This window comes from Macaca nemestrina, chromosome 10, assembly GCF_043159975.1.
Source record: "Macaca nemestrina isolate mMacNem1 chromosome 10, mMacNem.hap1, whole genome shotgun sequence".
In the NCBI taxonomy this organism is placed as follows: Eukaryota; Metazoa; Chordata; class Mammalia; order Primates; family Cercopithecidae; genus Macaca; species Macaca nemestrina.
In genome coordinates, this window is record NC_092134.1 from 63,052,432 (window position 1) to 63,073,927 (window position 21,496).

Below are 21,496 nucleotides of genomic sequence, written 5' to 3' on the forward strand. Positions count from 1 at the left end.
TACTCGGGAGGCTGAGGCAGGGGAATGACTTGAACCTAGGAGGCAGAGATTGCAGTGAGCCAAGATCACGCCACTGCACTCCAGCCTGGCGACAGAGCGAGACACCATCTCAAAAAAAAAAAAAAAAAGAAAAAAGAAAAAAGAAAAAAAGAAAACATTGGTATGTGGACTAAAAGTCAGGAAACCATCATTCCATATATATATTTTACAGCCCCATGGAAATAACTGAGGGGAACTTGTCTACATTCCAGTTTACCTTTATTCTAATAGAAGCATGTCTGAAGAGTATCACAAGAAAACAAAACGAAATTATGTTGTCAGTTGTTCCTCCACTAATGATGTACATCTCACCTAAACAAAGGTTTGATTCTGTGTAGTAAGTAGGTTTGATGTTCACTGAGACCTGCGATTTGATACTTGGAATTTGAGTTTATAAACAGATACGAAGAAATATGGTCTTCTCAATAAACTTTTGATAAAGGCACAGAAAGCTCATCAATAGCAATGATGTGAGCTGGGTTGCATCTCCAGGTTTGTCCAAGCAAACTGAACAATGGCAGCAATCCTCCTGTTTTAATATTCATAACATCAAGGCAAGGACAAAGAAAAAAAAACCCAAAATGCTTGAACTGATTTTGATGTTTGTTTCTGACCTACAAAAAAAAAAAAAAAGAAAACAGCATTTCACTAAGCTGAAGAGTGTCCTTCACATCGTGTATATTGTATTGCACACAAATTTTAAAAAATCCATCAAAAACAACAAGAACAGATGAATAAAGAAGCCCAGTGCTTTTTGAGATAGAAACCTTCTTCAGAATCACCTCCCTCTCTTAAGAAGTAATCTGGTGAAAAATAATGGTTAGGCAAAGGCAGGTGTTGGAGGATGTTTTCCCAATCTTTTAGAATGTCTTGCTTAAGAGACACAGAGGTGACTGGAGACTGAGTTACCAGTGTACTATTCGTTTTCCAAGCAGACGTCAAAAGATACTCTTTAATAGTGGAAACTGAGGGTTACACAGTAAGGTTCAGACTTCAGCAGGAATCCTTGTTGTCAAGTAAAAGTTTAACCTAGCAGAAGCAAATGAAACCCAGATGTCCTCACCTTTTCTTTTTTTTAAACCCTGGTGTTCTAAGCATAAAAAAGGAAATAGAAAATAACACAGATCACTCTATTTTAATATTTTTAAGTAGCATAAATCATAATGGTTTGTATACTACACTGTACAAATAATATACTGTTACTTTTGAAAGAAAATGAACTTCTTATAGGGTTTTCTGAAATAGTTACTCCATACAGCTAAGAGCTTGACCCTTTAGCCACTGCTACAGCAGATGGAATACAAGCTTTGAGGTTCCAAGTCTTCCAGTTGTGCCTGTTTCTGTTGCCACTGAGGGATGAGCCTCTCAGAGCCCTGTCGTGGCCCTGTCCATCTCCTGCGCCAGGAAACACGGGTTCCGCAGGTGGACGCGTGCCGATGAGTGCAGCTTCTGTGCTTTGCTTTCCACAAGCCTCCTCCCCCTTTAAGAGAACTTGCGCTTCTTCATGGCTTCCGCCTTGACCGCCAAGCTCTTGGCACAGATGGTCAGGACCACAATGAGAACGCCCACCACAAATGTCACCAGGGGCCAGAGGAAGCAATGCAGGAGGACAATCTCATCATGAGTGCGATGCAGAAGCACGTCGTCTGGTCTGCAAGACAACGGAGAATAAGAAAAAAAGGGCAGTCAAATGCCTTGGCACTGGAAAACTCTTTACAACCTAAAGCCAAATTTGCTTTCCAGCCCATAGGGAATAACCATTACTGAAAGTAAAGGCTGCCCTCTGACTATAAACACTGTATTTTTGTGCTTCAAACCCATTACAGAAAGTTTTGAGCTCTTGAGTCACGTAACTGGTGCAAATTTACACATTAATGATAATATAATTTACATGTTACAAAATGTCAAAAATGTATTTCTTATGCTATGATTTTCCTTCATTCTAAGTTACTTAATGTATTCCACTTTCTCATTCATCCTCTAATGTCCACTGGTCAAGGGGTTTGAATCAGTCAAAAAATTACTGACGGGTGAGCATTCTCCGATAAATCAGAACTAGACCTTAGCTCACAGGTGTGGCCCCAGTGATCTTAATTCAGAAAAAAAAAAAAAGGTCAGTTAAAGCCACTGCTTGAATTCAGTCAGAAAGACAGCTGGTGTCACTCTCAGGGCAACTCGGCTTCACTATGTAAACTAGAGGTTTTTATTAATAAGCAGACAATGGCTGAATGAATGCCTTTTCCCATGCTTCTGGGTGAAATTAGCCATCACTTTAAAACACTGACCACTTTCTTGATAAATCTCGCGAAGTCCTAGCAATAGATTTCTGTCTTGTCAATGTGAGGCTCTATTTTCCAATTCCTGCATTGGTCCCATTCACAGAAAGTGAAGATGAGATTTGCTCCACAAGCCATGATCTCTAATCTTTGGCCATTAGAAAGAGATCCTGGAAGAAATTTTATTTTATTTTTTTGAGATGGAGTCTCGTTCTCTCACCCAGGCTGGAGTGCAGTGGCGCCATCTCAGCTAACTGCAATCTCTGCCTCAGCCTCCTGAGTAGCTGGGACTGCCGGCACCCACCACCATGCCTGGCTAATTTTTTTGCATTTTTAGTAGAGACGGGGTTTCACCGTGTTAGCCAGAATGGTCTGGATATCCTGATCTCATGATTCGCCAGCCTTGGCCTCCCAAAGCACTGGGATTACAGGTGTGAGCCACCGCACCCGGCAGGAATTTAACTTTTTAATACAAGAGGTTTACATTTTGTAAGATATTTCCATTTCATCCACAAGGTTTGCTGTGTTACACTAGAGTAGCTATGTTTCCGCCAGAAAAAAATGAAAATAATGCAGAATAATGAGTCCAACTGCCCTTAAGAACATCAAAGCCTTCAGAGCACAAGAATAGTGCATCTAACACAGAAATACATTCCTGAAAATCACTCATTAGTCACAGCTCTCATAATTCAGAACCCATTTTCCCTGAAGATTGACAAAGGGCGTTGAATATTTCTTTTTACTTATGGTGGAGCTATCATGTGCCATTAACATAAATAGTTTTACCGACTGGCTTTGAAATTACAAAATCCTTGCATTTTTTCCTTTGATGCACAGTGTAATTTCAAATTTTGTACATAATACAAGATTTCTATTGATGTTTTATTTCATAGTATTTCAATTAAAATTTATATTAAGTAAATGCAGAGTCATTTTAACAATTAGGCAACAATCATCCCAGCTTTCAGAAACTGTGCCTTTTTTTGGAATTCCTATAGCATTAAATTATCTCCAAGACTTGTGCTACCATTAGTATATGTGTATATATTGATGTATATATTCTTTTCTTCTGTAAGGCCCATTAGGGCTATGACATTGTCATTTCTGCTATTCTACAAAAAGATGTTGCTTGCAGCCTTATTATCCATGCAAATTTTCAAGAAACTTCATGACTGAAGTCTAAAAAAGTCAAGGCTGAGGTCTAAAAAGAGTCAGGACACAGGATAGCCAGAATCATATTTGAGAGTCTGAAATCCCCATCCCAGCACTGCCATGATTCTTTTCCCAGGTACAGTGCTCACAGCTGTCAGAAACCTCTCCCTAAGTGTGTGAGGGAAGGTAAAAGCTGTCTCTCAGGATGCTCTTTCCTTCTTTCTGTGAAGGACTGTTATGCTCCCCCATAATCCACTGATACAAAAATGAGTCTTAAATTCTTCATCAAAATGGCTAAGGGTGCACAAGAATGTGAATTTTACTTAGTATCACTGAAGTGTACATTTTAAAATGGTTAAGATGGCTGGGCACAGTGGCTCATGCCTGTAATCACAGCACTTTGGGAGACAGAGGCGGGCAGATTGCTTGAGACCAGGAGTTCAAGACCAACCTGGGCAACATAGCGAAATCCTGTCTCTACAAAAAACTACATGCCTGTAGACCTAGGCACTTGGGAGGCTGAAGTGGGAGGATCTCTTGAGCCCAGGAGGTCGAGGCTGCAGTGAGCCATGATCAAGCCACTGCACTCCAGCTTGGGTGACAGAGTGAGACCCTGCCTCCAAAAGAAAAAAAAAAATGGTTATGGTGTTAAAAAAAAAGAACTTGGATTTTTAAAAACATTATTTTAATAAATGTGCATGTAATTTCCATAAGTAATATGTTTTTGCAACTAATTTTCTAGTAAAATGCTTCAGCGTGGATCCTCGTTTGTATTCATACTCCAGTCATTCTTAACTGATGTTGAATGCTTTCACAATATTGTGCAATTGAGCCAGAAAAATAGCCCAGATGACAGTGGTGGGAATCATACATATTTTCTGAAACACAGTTTGAAGAACATGTACCAAAAAAGAATGTGAGTAAAAAGAAGAGGAGGAGAGAAAAATAATAACTGAAAAATGCTGGACCCAGATATTTGTTTTATTCAGAAACTTCTTGGCATTCTACCTCCTACCAGAGTGCTTGGAGTAAAACCTTAATATCTTAAATGACAAAACGACATCAGTCCCTCTGAGTTAGCCATACTGAATTTGTAATCACTTCAAAAGTGTTCTTTGAGCTGGAAATGTTAAATATAAATGTAGACATTTCTTGGTAAAAATAATTCATGTCCGTTTCTACTTCCTACAGCTCTAAGGTGCCCCATAATCTCCTTCAACAGGAAAAACATTTAACTGCACAGTAATGCTCACGCTCATCATTCAGTTTTTTGATTTAGTGAGATTATCTCTAAATTGCTTCTTGTGTCCTAATTAAAGTCTAGCTCATTCAAACGGGGCTTGAAGGCACTCCCCTGTCTCAGTTTCCTCCAATTTTATCAGGCAGGCAGTTTTCAGATTGTTTAGCCAAAAACTATTTGCAAAGGGGTTTGGGCTTAGAATTCAATTTGCCATAATTATATGGTAGGGAATGAACTGTAATTTCTTTATAAATAATCACTGTTTGCCACATGTGGCAAACTGGATAAATAGCATCATGAGATCTGACGTCATAAAACCAGGATGGTGACAAGAATATGTAGACAATAAGCAAAAAAGGGGTAATTACTCTATATCTAGGGACTTCAAAAAAGTAAGCAAGAGATTTCTCTTGGAGTATGAAGGAACACTAAGGAAAAGCACTTTTAAGCCCTGGGTCAGGGCTACAAAAGAAGAGGAAATACTGTGGGCGCCCGCAGAAAAACTTCCCTAAGCATTGGCACTACCCTGAGTCAGGGTTTGAAAATATGTGGTGATAATGATGACAGTCAGCATTTATTACATGCTTTCTACCCTCCAGGCGCTGTGGTAGGACATTCAGACTCATTTGATCCTTCAAATGACCCTTTGCTCAAGTAATTTTTAATTTTCATTTTATAATGGAAGAAACTGAGGTAAAGAAAGATTGGTTTCCCCAGGATTACACAATTTAAAATAACGACACGATTTGAAACCCTGTCTGTAAGATTTTAAAAATTGTACTATTTATTTACCCCTAAGCCAGCTTTTCTCAAATTTGAATCACTAAACAGTGCTTGTTGAAGTGCAGTTTCCTGGTTTTCAACCCTTGATTTACTATAATTAGCATGTGAGTTTGTGGGATCCAGAAATCTGCATTTTGGAGAAGCTCTGGGATGATTCTTATGTGCACTTCAGTTTAAGAAGCATTGTGTAAAGTTCTAAAAAATGAAATATGAAACGCAATGCTACTTAGTTATTTCTCAAACTGCCTAATTGATACTTAATGTTCAAGTCATTTTCTTTTTTTCTTTTTGAGACAGAGTCTTGCTCTGTCACCAGGCTGGAGTGCAGTGGCGCAATCTCGGCTCACTGCAAGCTCCACCTCCCGGGTTCACACCATTCTCCTGCCTCAGCCTCCCAAGTAGCTGTGAATACATGCGCCCACCACTACGCCTGGCTAATTTTTTGTATATTTAGTAGAGACAGGATTTCACCATGTTAGCCAGGATGGTCTCGATCTCCTGACCTCTTGATCCGCCCGTCTCTGCCTACCAAAGTGCTAGGATTGCAGGTGTGACCCACTGCACCCAGCCTTTGCAGTATTCTTTTTGTTTTCTGAGACGGAGTCTTGCTCTGTCACCCAGGCTGGACTGCAGGGGTGCGATCTCGGCTCACCTTTGCAGTATTCTTTATGTTGAACTGCTCTGTTGTGGGGATCCACTCAGAACTCCAGCGTTGGTTACAAGATTATTTTAAGCTGAAGACATTTTAGATTCAACAAGTGCTAAACAAAGCTTTCTTGGATCTTCCCTTATCTGACTAAAAGCAGCAGCTTCTGAGATTTGAGGCTACTGTAAATCCCTTCTCCAGGGGAATTTTGTGGCCCTGAGGAAGACAGAAAGACCACTAATACTCACGAAGAAAAACATTATCACTAACTTGTCCTCCTAAAAACCCATTTGTCCTTCCCATAGGAAACTTTTCTTTCTCTCCCTTTTCCCTTCTAAGTTAGGTAGACAAGCCCTGAGTCTAAACACTTCTTATGTACTACTGTGAAGCCCTGTGCTCATAAAAATATTAACAGTGATAAAATGTGTATGCTTTTTCTCTGGTTATCTTTTGTCAGTTTAATTCACAGGCCCCAGCCACTAAACCTGAAAAGGTAAAGGAAAAGGTTTTTTTTTGTTTGTTTTTGTCCCCTATAGTACCATGAGCCAATTTTTGCCCACTGGAGTCTAGCAATAATACTGTGATAAGGGCTTTTAAAAGCTTGGGAAGTGGCCATGCACAGTGGTTCATGCCTGTAATCCCAGCACTTTGGGAGGCCAAGGAGGGAGGACTGTTTGAGCCCAGATCAAGAACAGCCTGGGCAACATAGGGAGACCCTGTCTCTACAAAATATAAAAAAAATTAGATGGCCGTGGTGGCATATGCCTGTAATCTCGGCTATTTGGGGGCTGAGGGGGAAGTATCGCTTGAGCCTAGGAGGTTGAGGCTGCAGTGGGCCTGCAGTGAGCCAAGACTGCGCCACGGCACTCTAGCCTGGGTGACAGACTGAGACCTTCTCTAAAAAAAAACCAAACAAAAAAAGGCTAGGGAGGTATTAACCATATCAAGATTATGGTTAGCTCCACGGATGCTTCCTATCTATGAATGAAAGGCTGACTATAGAGGTATGAATGTTATAAACAGCCTTACATTTTCCTTAGCTGTTTTCTCAAAGTAGGTTAATTTTATGTAGTAATGTTTAATTGTACAAGAGTTGCTGCTCATCAAGCTTGCCTATTCTTCATGGAGAAAATTAAATCAAGCCCCAAACTTGCAGTTTTTGGAGAGAAACATTTGCATTCAGTTTTGGCAGGATATCCAGAAAACTGGCAGGTACATTATTTTGGAGCAATAAAGTGTTATATACACATCTCAGGTACAGCAAGGAAAAAAATAATTCAGTAACACCAGACCCATGATTAGGACTACAAATAGAAGGTATACCCCAGACTTATCCTACAAACTATCATTTAACAGCATTAAATTCTTCTGGTAGCTGGGTTTGGCAAATATTTTCCTACTGATTAAGATGACTGTCCCTTCAGATGCAGCCCAGTCAAGTAACTGTCCCAACCAAGTCTCCCAAAGTAGAGGCCTGGGGAAACCGCCGCCGCTCTGTGCTCCCAGAGTAATCGACTTTTTAAAAGGTTTTACTCACACTGTGTGGTAATTATTTTTTATCCATCTGTCAGTTTTTCCAATGTGATTCTTAAAACCCTGAGATCAGGGGCCTATTAAGGATAACCCCTGTCGGAGATGCTTCTTGAGTTCTCAGAAATAAAGAGGGGTAATCGTCAAGACTTGCAAACCAGAAGGACGCTTAGGACTTTCTGTCTTTTTTAAAAAAGCAAGTCAGTGAATGAATTTTATTCTAAAGTCAGCTTGGCATAAAAAGGCTTTATTAAAATCCTTTGTTGTTCTTCCATTGAAAATACAATGGAAAGAGAATTTTCAACCTAGTTAGATATTCTCTAAGATCAGATCTAAGAAACTGCATTAAATTTACATTAAATCCTTTTCCTCTTCCATCGACCTCCTTGAGCTGCTCAGGAACCTGGATCAGTTACAGGTTATCTCCACACCAGAGAGTAGGACTTTTAATTCATTGATTTCATCAGAAGTGCAGGATTTCTGATGTTCCTTGTTCCAGAATTCCTGTGAGGTTTTCTTTAAGAATTACTGTTCTTCAGAGTAATTTGGTTTGTGGTTTCTCTGACTTACCAAGTTAGTTATTTCATAGAGGACTGTAAGTGTTTTCTGCCCAAACATTTAAACTTAAGCTTTAAGCATAAATAAACTGGAGACAAGAAGACATCTACATTCTTCTATTTGAGAGATTATTCTTATTATAGTTCTCACCTTGTTAACCTACTTTGTAGTTCCAAATTTGATGTGAAAGTTCAACATTTTAAATTCACACAGGAAAGATGAATTACTGATTCAATAAACTGTGTTGTGACAACACAGGCCATTTGGAGAAAAAAACAGCGGCTCCCCGTTTTATTCTCCCCACACATACAAAAAAATCCAGATGGATCAGAACCTTAACTGTATAAACACAAACCATGAATGCTCTAGAATACCTTCATTCAAAAAACAAAAACAAAACAGAAAAAACCTTGGAGTTTCCTCATTTGTAAAATGGGAAACAAAACCCTCATTAAGAAGATCAAACGAGGGTATGTATGGGAAAAGTGTTTTTTTTTTTTGTTGTTTTTTTTCTTTTTTGAGACAAGGTCTCAGTCTGTCGCCCAGGCTGGAGTGCTTAACCTCCTGGGCTCAAGCGATCCTCTCACCTCAGCCTCCCTAGTAGCCAGGACTACAGGTGCACACCATCATGCTCAGCTAATTTTTACAATTTTTTGTAGAGACGGGATCTCATTATGTTGCCCAGGCCAGTCTCGAACTCCTGAACTCAAGCGATCCTCCAACTTTGGGGTCCCAAAGTGCTGGGACTACAGGTATGAGCCACCACACCCAGCTGGGAAGCAGTTTTCTATAAAACCCTACACAGCATAGATGACCTCAAATCTAGTCCAATTTTTCCAACCTTGAAGAAATGAATTTGACAACCCAAAGAATATAAAGAATATGATACAGAACTGGAACCTTTTAAATTTTTTTTTTTTTTTTTTGAGACAGAGTCTCGCTATGTCACCTAGGCTGCAGTGCAGTGGCGCGATCTTGGCTCACTGCAACCTCTGCCTCTCGGGTTCATGCCGTTCTCCTGCCTCAGCCTCCCAAATAGTTGGGACTACAGGCGCCCGCCACCACGCCTGGCTAATTTTTTGTATTTTTAGTAGAGACGGGTTTTCACCGTGTTAGCCAGGATGGTCTTGATCTCCTGACCTCGTGATCCGCCTGCCTCAGCCTCCCAGAGTGCTGGGATTACAGGTGTGAGCCACTGCGCCCGGCAGTCTGTGGTATTTTCAAAGCTCAAAGTTGAAGACAAGCTCATATTCATTGTAGAAGTCAATTACACTTAGAACTATCTGCAAATTACTGCCTGTATCTATTTCCTATCGCTGCTCTAGGAGCTTAAAGCAGCAGATTTAGTTTCTTAAAGTTCTGGAGCAAGCAGTCTATTCTTTAAAACCCACATTCTTCCTTACAATGATTTCTCTCACATTTGAAGAGCAATACTGTATTATTAAATCAGATTTCATCCAGAAATGGGGAAATTTGAGGGTGAGCCATTTTGTTTCCAAAGAAAGTCTCTCAGAACGAATTTTCCATCTCAGTGATGCCTAGTCCTAAGGAAACATCCTCAGAAAATGGAAATGTGGATTTCGGATGTTAACGCTCAAAATATCCTTCTTTTTTACAATTCCTTAGAGGAATTGATTCTTAAACATCAAAAGGCACTTGTGATATGGCATGTCTGATAATACAGGGTACACAAGGGACTTCTCAAGCAAGCCCGGGCTGGAGAGGACTAAAAATCACAGCACTAATTATATCAGGACATCCCATATTCCCTTCACTGATTAAGACGAAACAACGGTGCCCCTTATTTACTTTGTGAAGCCAAATTAACAAAGTTGAAATAGAAGTTCTCCTTATAAGAAAGGTTACAAACACTGGAAGGATTAGTCACAGTGAGCAAAAATCACCGATGCACCCAAAGTATGCATATGAGCAGTGATTCCACTGGGTATCTATAAGGCTGGCAAGAGCTTTAGAATTTGGTTTTCAAGGAAATGAGGTGGGTAAGGAATCCCCCCAAATGTCAATGTATCTTCTTGCCATCTCAACAATCCTGGGTACAATGTGCACAGATTAAATATGGCATTTAAAAGGAGGTCAAGAAACATCTTCCTCATGGTTTTTGATATAACATCAAGACGGCAACAAACACTGGAAGGATTAATCATGGAGCAAAGTTAGCATGCGCCTTTGTCTCAAAATCTTCAAAATCTTTTAAATGAAATAAGATTATATCCAAGGGCCTAAAAGCAGGCGTCTTCTAGGTTTGTCCAAGACCGTAATTCTAAAATCCTAGAATCTGCTTCATTGTTTCAGGTGAATGAAGTCATAGACGACGCCAAGCATAGTGACTGCACACATATAAAAAGCTGCTTTTTGAAAGATCACTTTAACAACCACATTCTGTATTATTTCCCTAAGCTGAATCATGTTCTCAGCCCTCGCTCCAGGCAAAGAGGACACAGAAAACGAGCAGGAGATATAATCACAGATCACACACTTGCAATGTGGGTGTGAGAAACTGTTTCCAGGGAGAAAATGACAAACATACTGATGTGCCCAAAATATGCCTATGAGCAGGGATTCCATTGGGTGTCTGTAAGGCTGGCAAGAGCTTTAGAACTGGGTTCTCAAGGAAATGAGGTGGGTAAGGAATCCCCCCAAATGTCAATGTATCTTCTTACCATCTCAACAATCCTGGGTATGATGTGCACAGATAAAATATGGCATTTAAAAGGAAGTCAAGGAACATTTTCCCCATGAATTTTGATACAAAGTCAAGATGGCTTCTTAGATAGGACAATTGAAGTGGGGCACAGCAACACGGGCTAGCTGAGTCTCCCATGGCTCAACCACAAATGCCCCCATAAAGAACGGTCCGTAGTCTCAGTGAGTCTGCTCAACTCCCAGGAACCTGGATTTTTTTCCCAGTATTCCCACACCTAGAAGAGCATCACACCCTGCTAAGCTCAAAGTGAGAGCTCAGTAAATGTTAGTGGAATAAGAAACAGCTTCAAAGAACAAAGTGAAAATCCAGTGCCATAGAGTGTCAGTTAAGCAAATTAAGGTAGGGGGCAGGCAACAAGATCTTAGATGTCATGGAGGTTTTTTCCAAAGGCCACATAGATTTGTTTGAAATTGTAAATATCATGGATGTATTTGCATAAACAGGCATGTGTATTTGCTTGTGTTTTTACAGACTGTGCCAACTATTTTCAGATAATTTCCAAGAACAAATGATCATATTTACTACTCACTTTGTCATTACTGCTTTTCTTCCTGTTTCGTCTTTTAATCGATCTCTATCTAGCCCAGCCAGATAGATGTGTGTATAACAACGGTCACAAGCAGTTCCTGTTCCTTCAACTCACCTGTCCCGTCCCTGTTGAGGTACTTTGCCCTCCAATGCTGCTGCTCCTATACATGTCACAATTTCAGACCCAGCATGCTAGGAACTGCAGCCAGCGCCTGGTTAAGCCAATACTAAGTGGGCCCAAACAGGTGAACAGACATTCTGTTTTTCTCCAAACCTCTGAAAAAGATTCTGCAACTCATCTCACAGTAATTTGTTCCCTAATTTACTCTTAGGAAATTGCCTTTATTGTTTGATTAGGTTAAGTCCAATTCCCTGTAATTAGATCCTCAGTGAAGAAAAATCAACCCATTGCCACAATTTATTTTCTTTTCTATACCTCCAGCATCAGTACTGTACCATTATTTTGGCAGCTCTGGAGAAAGGCTCTGAAAAATGTATCATGGGTGGAGGGAAAGTCAGCTGTATGTCTTTCTGAAGAAAGTGCTACCTTCTGTTATTATATCATTTTAGAAGATTCCCAATTGTTAAAAGCCTGTTTCATTAAAGTGTATTACACACCAGTTATTTTTTAAATTAAATAATTAGCAGCACATATGTACTTTGCTACTGCATGTAGGAAAACAGAAACAGACTAGCATTTCTACCAAGGCTAGCAATAAATCATTCATCCTAACCCCTAAATTATATAGTAAAGAATACATGAATAAGAGCTTTACATTCAATTCTGTTGTAGTCTGTCAAGCAATTATATCTCTCAGTTAAAATGCATTAAACAGATCTTGAAATGCTTTTGCAAAGTAAAATTAGCTAAATTAATTTTGAGGCTCTTTTCCTAAATGATGAGTTGATTACAAATATGTTTGGAGAACAAAAATACTATATAGAAATACGCATAACAATTCAAGTGGTGACTTACAGTTCAATAATAGAATCTTAAAAGTTGAGTAATGAAAAAGACCCTATCAGTCAATCTTAAAGTTTTTCTTAGATGTGCCAGCAGCTTAACTTTAGCCTGGTAGCATGTGATATTCAAAATTCAAGAAAATACATGTAAATAACTATCAGATTGGTGGAATAAACATGGTAAAGATTTTGAAAATCACTAAAAATTATAGCCACAGGTATTCCTACAGAAGGAACCTGTTTTCTGTTCTTTCACCTTGATACTAGCATTAATGTCCCAGATAGGTGACCCTCCTTCATCTGGGGTCCCACAGTGAAAATGACATGGAACAGAGCTGCACACGACCCAAGACAGACCTGGACAGGAAATAAACATTGGCTGTTATAAACTCCTGAGATTTTCAGGTTGTTTCCACAGCGCAGTTTAGCCTAAGCTCACTGAAACACACCAGGAAAGGCTGGGGATCCAATGTTTTCACGAAGGAAACTGCCATGATGGTCAAAAACAATCTTAATCTAAAGCACAAAAAAGTTTAGAGATGTTTATTTGGGCATTTTAAAAGACTTTCTTGGTACTCAGCTCTCTTCCATTCAGCCATGTGATATTTGCAGAATAGCTATGATGTAGCAGGGACCAGGGCCATATTTGTGTTGGCTCTCACTAGTCAGCTGTAAATCCAAAGGCAGGAACACCATTTTCCCATGTTTATATTCCCATTACCCAGAATAATGCTTGTCATATGCTCTAGGTGCTCATAAATGTTTGTTGTTGGCTTACTGTTGAAATCCATTTCAAAACGCAATGGACATTTGCACAAAGTGCAGAGGTAATATTAAAGAAGGAGAACTGAAGTTTGCCTGGGAAAACAAAAACGAAATATCTTTTCAGCAGACATGAAAGAACAGGAGATTAGAGTTTGGTGAACAAATGGGGAAATAATTTCTTGGTAGAAGATACAGCACAAATGCTTTGGTCTGGCATTTCAGATTATTTTGCCACCAACAGTACACTTTAAAAAATGTTATAATAGCAATCTTATTAATTAGATTTAATACAGTCCCTTATGTTATCCTAACCCAGAATGGACTAGAATCCTCGCTCATGTTAGCAGCACTAGAGCAGAATAGTTAAGAGAATGGACTCTGGAAGCTCAATAAAGAGGTTTGAATCCTGGCTCTGTCACTTGCCAGCTATGTGATTTGGTCATATTGCTTAACCTCTCTGTGCTCCAGGTCCCTCATGTATAAAATGAAGATTGTGTTAACAATGCCTTGTAGGGGTGTCGTGCAGATTCAATGAGTTAATATGCAAAAAGCATTTAAATAGTTTCTGGTACAGAGGCAGCATGGTAAACAGGTGTTGGCTATTATGAAAGGCCAGAGGGCGATCAGCCGTGAAATAGGTCTATGTCCTAGTCCTTTTCAGCATTTTTATCGATAACTTGGATGAGAAAAACCAAAGCCATTTTGACTTACACTTAAGATAGAATTATGATGGAAGATATAACAAATATGATGGGTACCATAATCAAGAGTCAAAATAATCATGAGACTGGAACAATCGGTCAAAAGCAACAAGATGTATTCGCATAGGGATACATAAGACATTTTAAAATTCTTGCATATTTGAATGTAACACAAATCTCACCAGTTTAAGAATAGGGGGACCTGCTTTAATAAAGAGCAGCGTGTATAAATCAAATGTTGGGGGAGCAAGTTTAATTAAGTGTAAGCTCCGTATGAATCAATGGTGTGCTGTAGTTGCCAAAAAAGCTCATGCCATGTCATTAACTAAGTTTTAGTCTCTGGATTTAACAAGGGTGGTAGAAATGTTCTGCCCTCCTCTGCACTGGCCAGCTCAGGGCACAGTAAGAAAAGCATCCCAAATGATGAGAATGAATTGGTTCCCAACAGTGATGGCATGATGAACTTGGTGACACCAACAGTCTGAAGGTCAAGTACTCAGGTGCAGATCCTGACACTGCTCCTCCCTGGCCATGGGATCTTAAAGCCTCTGTTGTCTCTTCTGTAAAACTTGGACAATATGGTCTACCTCCACACTGAGATGACAGAACTAAGGTGAATCTTTAAAAATTGTGGTAAAGTGTTCAATGTAGCGGCATTAATTAGACTCACAATTTAGTGGCATTAATTAGATTCACAACATTTATTTCCAAAACGTTTTTTTTTTTAGATGGAGTCTTGCTCTGTCATTCAGGCTGGAGTGCAGTGGTGTAATCTCAGCTCACTGCAACCTCCACCTCCCGGGTTCAAGCGATTCCCCTGCCTCAGCCTCCTGGGTAGCTGGGATTACAGGCACGCGCCACCACACCTGGCTAATTTCTGTATTTTTGGTAGAGACGGGTTTTCACCATGTTGGTGAAGCTGGTCTCGAACTCCTGACCTCTTGATCTGCCTGCCTTGGCCTCCCAAAGTGCTGGCATTACAGGTGTGAGCCACCGCACCCGGCCCAAAACTTTTAAATCTCACCAAACAGAAACTCTCTAGCCATTGAGCAGTAGCTCCCCACTTTCCTCTTCTCCCAGTCCCTGATAACCTTAATGTACTATTTGTCTCTAGGAATTTGCCTATTTTAGGTATTCCCCAGGATTAATTTCTTGACAACTAAAAACGTTTAAAAATGGAGTGGGCTTCTTCAGGAGGAGGTGATGTCCACTGTCACAAGAGTTGTTCAAGTACAGAGCAGAAAACACTTCAAAAAATTATGTGGTGGGGATTCATTTTGGGTTGGAGTAAATGACTGAAAAGTGTCTCCCAGATTTGACAGTCTATGTGGAGTCTATGAACTCCACAATACATTCTACGTGTTTCCGGTGACTTCTAGCCCCATTTTATCTAAGACGAAACTGAGGCAAGAGCTCTTTGATAAGTAGCCCAAGGTCAATCACTAAGTCATGAAGAGAGCTATGGATAGAAATGAAGTCTCCTGACGCACAGCCCTGCCCTGCATTCTACCATCTGATGATGCTGCACTCTATGACCTACTTGTCCTACGGTTCTTGTATTTTTCCTCCCAAATTCCCTCAGGGCTTTGTTTGAAGGCTGCATAAAATATCTTAAATGAAAAGTGATTTAATAACACATCAAATTCTTAACTTTAATGCCATGATGATAAAAGCTGTTAGAAGATGAATTTGCAAGCATGAAAACACTTTGATTAACCATTAGAAAACAGACTCTCAAATGCAGATTTTAAGTCATGTACAGCCATTTGGATGTCAGACTGAGAAAAAACACTGGAATAACTTCCATATATATTTCACAGCATACTGGAGAAGCCACAGCAATCACTGCTTTTTTAAAAAAGTACAGATTTTGGGACCAAAGAAAGCCTTCAATTCTGATGTAATCTCTCTTAATATGGAGACAGACACAAATGTATATGGAAAAGGCTCGGTTTCGGTAAGATTCCAGATTTACTGTTTTGTTTTTTAAGATTCAGGATATATCATTGGATTTAACGTCTAAAGAAGCAGCCAATATGTTCCTATAAAAAATAGCCATAGAACCAGTCTATTCTCTAATGATAAGACTGCAAGAAATACTTCTCAGAGTAGAAAACAAAAATAAGCAATTTTTACTAAATATCAGACATAGTATTTAGGAATTCATTCCAACGTCAACAAAATTTTCCTCTGGAATTTGTTCCAAATCTTAGGTCCCATCTTTATATGCACATTTTCCCCATTTGTATACTAAGAGGTCTGCTAGTAAAAACGAAGTTTTTTCTTTAATTTGCTCTATTAAAAAACCCAAAGAAAAACTTAGAAGCCAATGGTACAATTAAATTCAACATACAAATATATTAAAATAAATTTTTTGAGCTGCATCTCTTTTTAGAGTTCAATCTGTTTTTAGAATGCAAAGATATCAGGAAAATAAACTACAACTGACCAATCATTTTTCACTCTATTGGTTGTAAACATATTCAGATGCCTATTTCTAAGCATGTAAGTGTTATCTGTCTCACATAACAAGAAATCCGGAGGTAGCATGGCCAGGGCAGGGGCAGCTATTCCACAAGCGTGCCAGGAAGCTGGCTCTTTTTGCTCCACTCTTACTAATGTGTAGATGTCCACTCTCCTGTTTATCACCTCAAAGCTGCATGATGGCTTTTGCTGTCGTGGCATCAGAGAGCAGGAGGCAGTAGTACTTACATCAGGAAAGCAAAGGCTTTCCCAGAACATTCCAGTTAATGGTGCCTCCAAAAGAGTTACCCAGGACAGAAAGCCAGAACTGGATCCAATTCCATCCAGTTCTTAACCTCAACCCCTATCAAGCATCATGTACTTCTCTAAATCTGCAGATTCCACTTCCTTCAAGTCGTATGTCTGTTCCTCCTTTTCTTCCTCCACTAATCCTACCTTTGTCCAAGTTCTTACCATCCCTTGTCTAGACTGGCACAACAGTCTCCAAATTGTTCACGGATCCTCCAGCTTTGGCATCTATCAATCTGCCCTCCATGCTGCCACTAGACTAGTGTTTCTAAAACATAAATGTGACTGTCACTCCTCTACTGCCCTTAGGATAAATTTAAACCCCTTAGCATGACATAAACGCACAGTATTATCTATTTCAGCCTCTTCAGTTCATCCACCACTTTTTTTTTTTCCTTTTTTAGACAGGGTCTCACTATGCTGTCCAGGCTAGCCTTAAACTCCTGGACTCAAATGATCCTCCCATCTCAGCCTCCCAAGTAGCTGGGACTACAGGCATATGCCACTGTTCCCAGCTTGAGATGGTGGCACTTTTTTTTTTTTGAGACAGAGTCTTGCTCTGTCGCCCAGGCTGGAGTGCAGTGGCGCGATCTCAGCTCACTGCAAGCTCCACCTCCTGGGTTCACGCCGTTCTCCTGCCTCAGTCTCCCAAGTAGCTGGGACTACGGGTGCCCACCACCACACGCCCAGCTAATTTTTTTGTATTTTTAGTAGAGACGGGGTTTCACCGTGTTAGCCAGGATTGTCTTGATCTCCTGACCTCGTGATCCGCCCGCCTCGGCCTCCCAAAGTGCTGGGATTATAAGCATGAGCCACCGCACCCGGCGATGGTGGCGTTTTTATGTGTAATATTTAGGACACTAAATTACAAAAAGAGTAACAACCATGATACCAGAGTGGTAAGCTATTCTGCAGCAGCAGGAAGATCTTGGTAGCCCCTGAAATGGGCTTGTTTGATGGACAGGAAATAGGCATTCACGAAAGTGAATTTTCCAAATAATTAAAACTTAAATTTTAAGTCATAAAAACTAACAAAATATTAAAATATTATTGGTAAAAATCTTCTTAAAAATGCATTACACATTTCCTTGCCTTTTAAGGAGAGTAGGTTGAACCAAATTTAACCTTTTTTGATGACTCAGTGTCATCATTATGAAACTGAATTACTGTTGAGGTAGCAGAGCTGTCTCCCTCTCCATTAAATGGCTCCAGACTGTTAACCATTTAGTTCTTTACTAATTTCCTCTTCCTTTCACCATTAGGATTTTATCTAGCATCTTAAGTTGCTGTAATTTTGTACAAGTCTTCAGAACCAGGGAATCATAAAACCATAGAATTTGAGAGTTTGAAGGAATTTTAGAGATCATTTAATCTATCAGTCTATCAAATTTTATAGATAAGAAAACTAAGCCCTAAATAAGTGAGCAGTCTTTTTCTAATCAGTTGCTTTTCATTTTCTATTTTAATGGCTTTAAAACTATGTTCTGAAGAAACCTCTACTCAATTTGAGCTCAGACCATTATGTTTATCTTTCTTTAAAACGCTAAGAGTAAATTGGATTTTAAAATATACGCTACAGGATAAACACACTTTGAATGAACTTAAACATTAGGATTTATCTGTTAGTATCAGGAGTACAACATATTTATTTCATTTAACAACAGAATTGCTTCTTCCTTTTTTGTGTTCTGTTGTTTTACTCATTGATAAAACCCTCATTATTTATTCATTCAACACCTCAGCCTCCAATCAGTAAATAACCAGACTCAACTTTCTTTCTAACTGAGTTGTTAGAAATCTACAGAGGCAGGGAAGAAAAGCATATGTGTTTACTAAGTATTAACTATTGTGCAAATGTGTTTCTTACAAAACCAAAACAGAAGCCCTTAAGATGGGTAATGCTACCCTCATTTTATACTTGAGGAAACCAAGATGGAGAAGCTGCACAATTTATCTAACGTCATACAATTAATCAGTGGTAGAGGAGAAATATAAATCCTGATGCTTGATGCCACATGACTGCTGTCCTTAAGGAATTCATAATCTATAACAGCAGAAAAGTACATATTCAACTCTCTAACAGTATGATAAAAACAACCATGGCAGTGTGGGAGTGCAGAAGAGGAAGTAATGAATTATACCTGAAAAGATGAGAGAAGGTTACACAGTGACATTTGAGGTGAATCTTAATAGTAGTAATAAAAACAATAATAGCAAACACTTTTATAGGAATTATTATGGGTTAAGCACATGCCATCTCCTTGATATTATATCCCACTTCGGCAAGGGAAACTGAGGCACAGAGCGATTAAAGTAACATATCTAGAACCACGCCACTAGAAAGCATCTGGTTCTAGAGTTCATTCTAGGACTACTGTGCTGTGCTAATTCCCAGAAGTAAAAAAGGTGAAGGGGAGAGAGACAGGAGCAAAGGCATGAAGGTGCATGGGAAACAGAGTGACTCGAGGTGACTGATGCAGCTGGAATAAAAGTTAAAATCTGTAAAGCAGACCATATTACTACTCTGCTTAAAACCAACGATTGGCGGCTCACTACATTTTAAGAGAAACCTAAGCCCTGTCTAGTTCTTGCTCCACTCTCCCACTCATTCACAGCTCTCCTGACACACTGGCCTTCCAGTACCTAAAACAACCAAGTTCTGTCTTGCTGCAGAACATTGGCACAGGGTAGAATCTCATTCTGAAATATTCTCCCCCTAGCTTTTTACCTAGCTAATTCTTGAACATCCTCTGGTCTTGACCTAATTTTGATTTACTCAGAAAGGTCTTTGAAATTCCCCACCATGCTGTAACATCTCATAGCAGCATCCTCAGCTTCCCCTTCATAGCACTACCCTACTTTCTAATTATACTACTGTTGTGACTACAGACTATAGGCTCCACGGAGGCAAGGACCATGTCTGCTATTTTGTTGCTGTTTTCTTGTTGTTTTGCCTATGGTTTTCCTTGACTGGCATATAATTCAGTGGCAGAAGTTGAAGTTGGGAGAGCATGGCCTTTATCCTTTAGGTAAGAAGGAGGCAGAAAAATTTAATCAAGGACTACAACAAGATCCAAAGCAGGCTTAAACAAAGCAAAACAAAACCTAGCGTGGTGTGGATGATAGACAAGAGAAAGACCAAGGCTGACAGACTAGTTGAGGATGCCTTCAACAAGCCAGGTGAGAGCCTGAATCCAGGCAGTGGTGGAGGAAGTGAATTCACGAGACTGCACAGGTGGTGTGGCTGGATTTGTTCATTTGACGTGTGCGTGTGTAAGCCTGCTCTGTGTACTCTGTGACCTACTATCCAGAGGCATAAAACAAAGCACTAAAAAGTAAACCTGCATAGAAAAACTCTATGCTCTCCAACAAGAGGAAAAGATAGAAAAATAAAGACTGATCACTCCTTTTGGCCTTTAGATCCAAAGGGAATTGAGGAATGAATAGTTATTTTCAAAGGGACAAGCCCTCTTCAAAGAGAAGCCAGTTAAGGCAAAGATGAAGAAAGAAAATTGTATGAAAAGATGAGAATACAGAGAAGTTTTCTGGCAATGAAAAGGGGGTTTCAAAGCATACTCATTAAGGGGGTATAAGTTAGGTTTTGCTGAGAAGGGATAAGCCAGGGAAAGACTGAGAAAAAAAAAATGAAAAAATGATATAGGGAGAAGAATTGTGAACTTACCTGAATAAAAAACTATAAAAACAAAATCTACACATTTTGGAAGAAGACTGAGCCTCGAGGTTAAGGGAGGCAAAGAGTGGAAAGATCATACAGGAAGACCACAAATGGACTCAACTCTTGGCATGAATTCGCCCAGTGGCACCTCTGCAGAATCCCTCCTGCGTGTAGGGAAGGGATGGCTGCATGGAGACTTGACTGCCCATGGCAGGCACAGCGGCTTCAGGGCTGCTTCGGCCACTGCAGACTCAACACTGGAATATAGCTTGCCTCAACAAGGCTTAACCAGTGAAAAGCTAGGACTCCTCTAATCTTTGTCTTAGATTTTTAAAATAACACCCTTTTCTTGAAAGTGAAAACTTCACTATTCTCCCTAATTTCCTGCATTTGAGCGAAATCTAAAGGTTTCTTTAAATATAAAGTTCATCTTATCAAGAGCATCTGGGAGTCCATACAGTAAGTCTATTTTAATTTCATATTTAGCAGTAGTAAAAAGTGTACTAAGAGTAGATGGCACCAGGGAGCTGCCATTTTTCACACCTCCAAACAGCACTCCTGTTTCCTCTCACATATGTCATGTTAAAAGAGCCAAACTCTGAATGCCTGCCTTCCCAGAGTCGCTTAAAAATCCTGTCGAGTGCTGCTGGGCTGTGATAGACCACCCCCGCTTCTATCTACACCCCCACAGTTTGGGAATGGGACAGTGAGATGATGGATAGGGAATGTGTATCCGTTCTGAAGGAGGTATAATGAGCTTAAATTTACTGTACTAAAGTTAACACAACTGCTATAGGTGACATAATAAGAAATTAGTATTTGGTCTCTGCCCTGGTTCCTGGCACAGAACTTCTAAAACTCTTGTAATTTCCTGAGTAGTCGGGGTGAGAGGAGAATCTTTGCTTTTTCATAGTAAGCCCCTTTCAACCACGCCCAAGTTTGTACTAGTGAGGTGACTCTTGGAGGATGGGGACCGGCTGCCAGAAGAACCAACCATGTGAATAAAGGATTAGAATTCAGCGCCACCCCTCTTTAGCCACGTCTCCAGGCAAGGGAGAGGTGGCTAGATATCAACTCAACCACCAACGGCCAATGATATAATCAATCGTGCCTATGTAATAGCCATAAAAACCCTAACAACT

The 21,496-nt window shown here is 39.8% G+C and overlaps 1 protein-coding gene across 1 annotated transcript in view; it reads right to left on the reverse strand.

The window, feature by feature from the left end:
- Positions 1–962: 962 nt before the first annotated feature.
- The window catches only part of LOC105473381 (potassium calcium-activated channel subfamily M regulatory beta subunit 4), a 62,108-nt gene continuing 41,574 nt past the window's right edge, over positions 963–21,496 (reverse strand). The window contains exon 3 of the mRNA XM_011727172.3: positions 963–1,690. Coding sequence (XP_011725474.1) covers positions 1,522–1,690 — 169 coding nt within the window. The 3' untranslated portion in view covers positions 963–1,521. The remainder of the gene's footprint in view (positions 1,691–21,496) is intronic.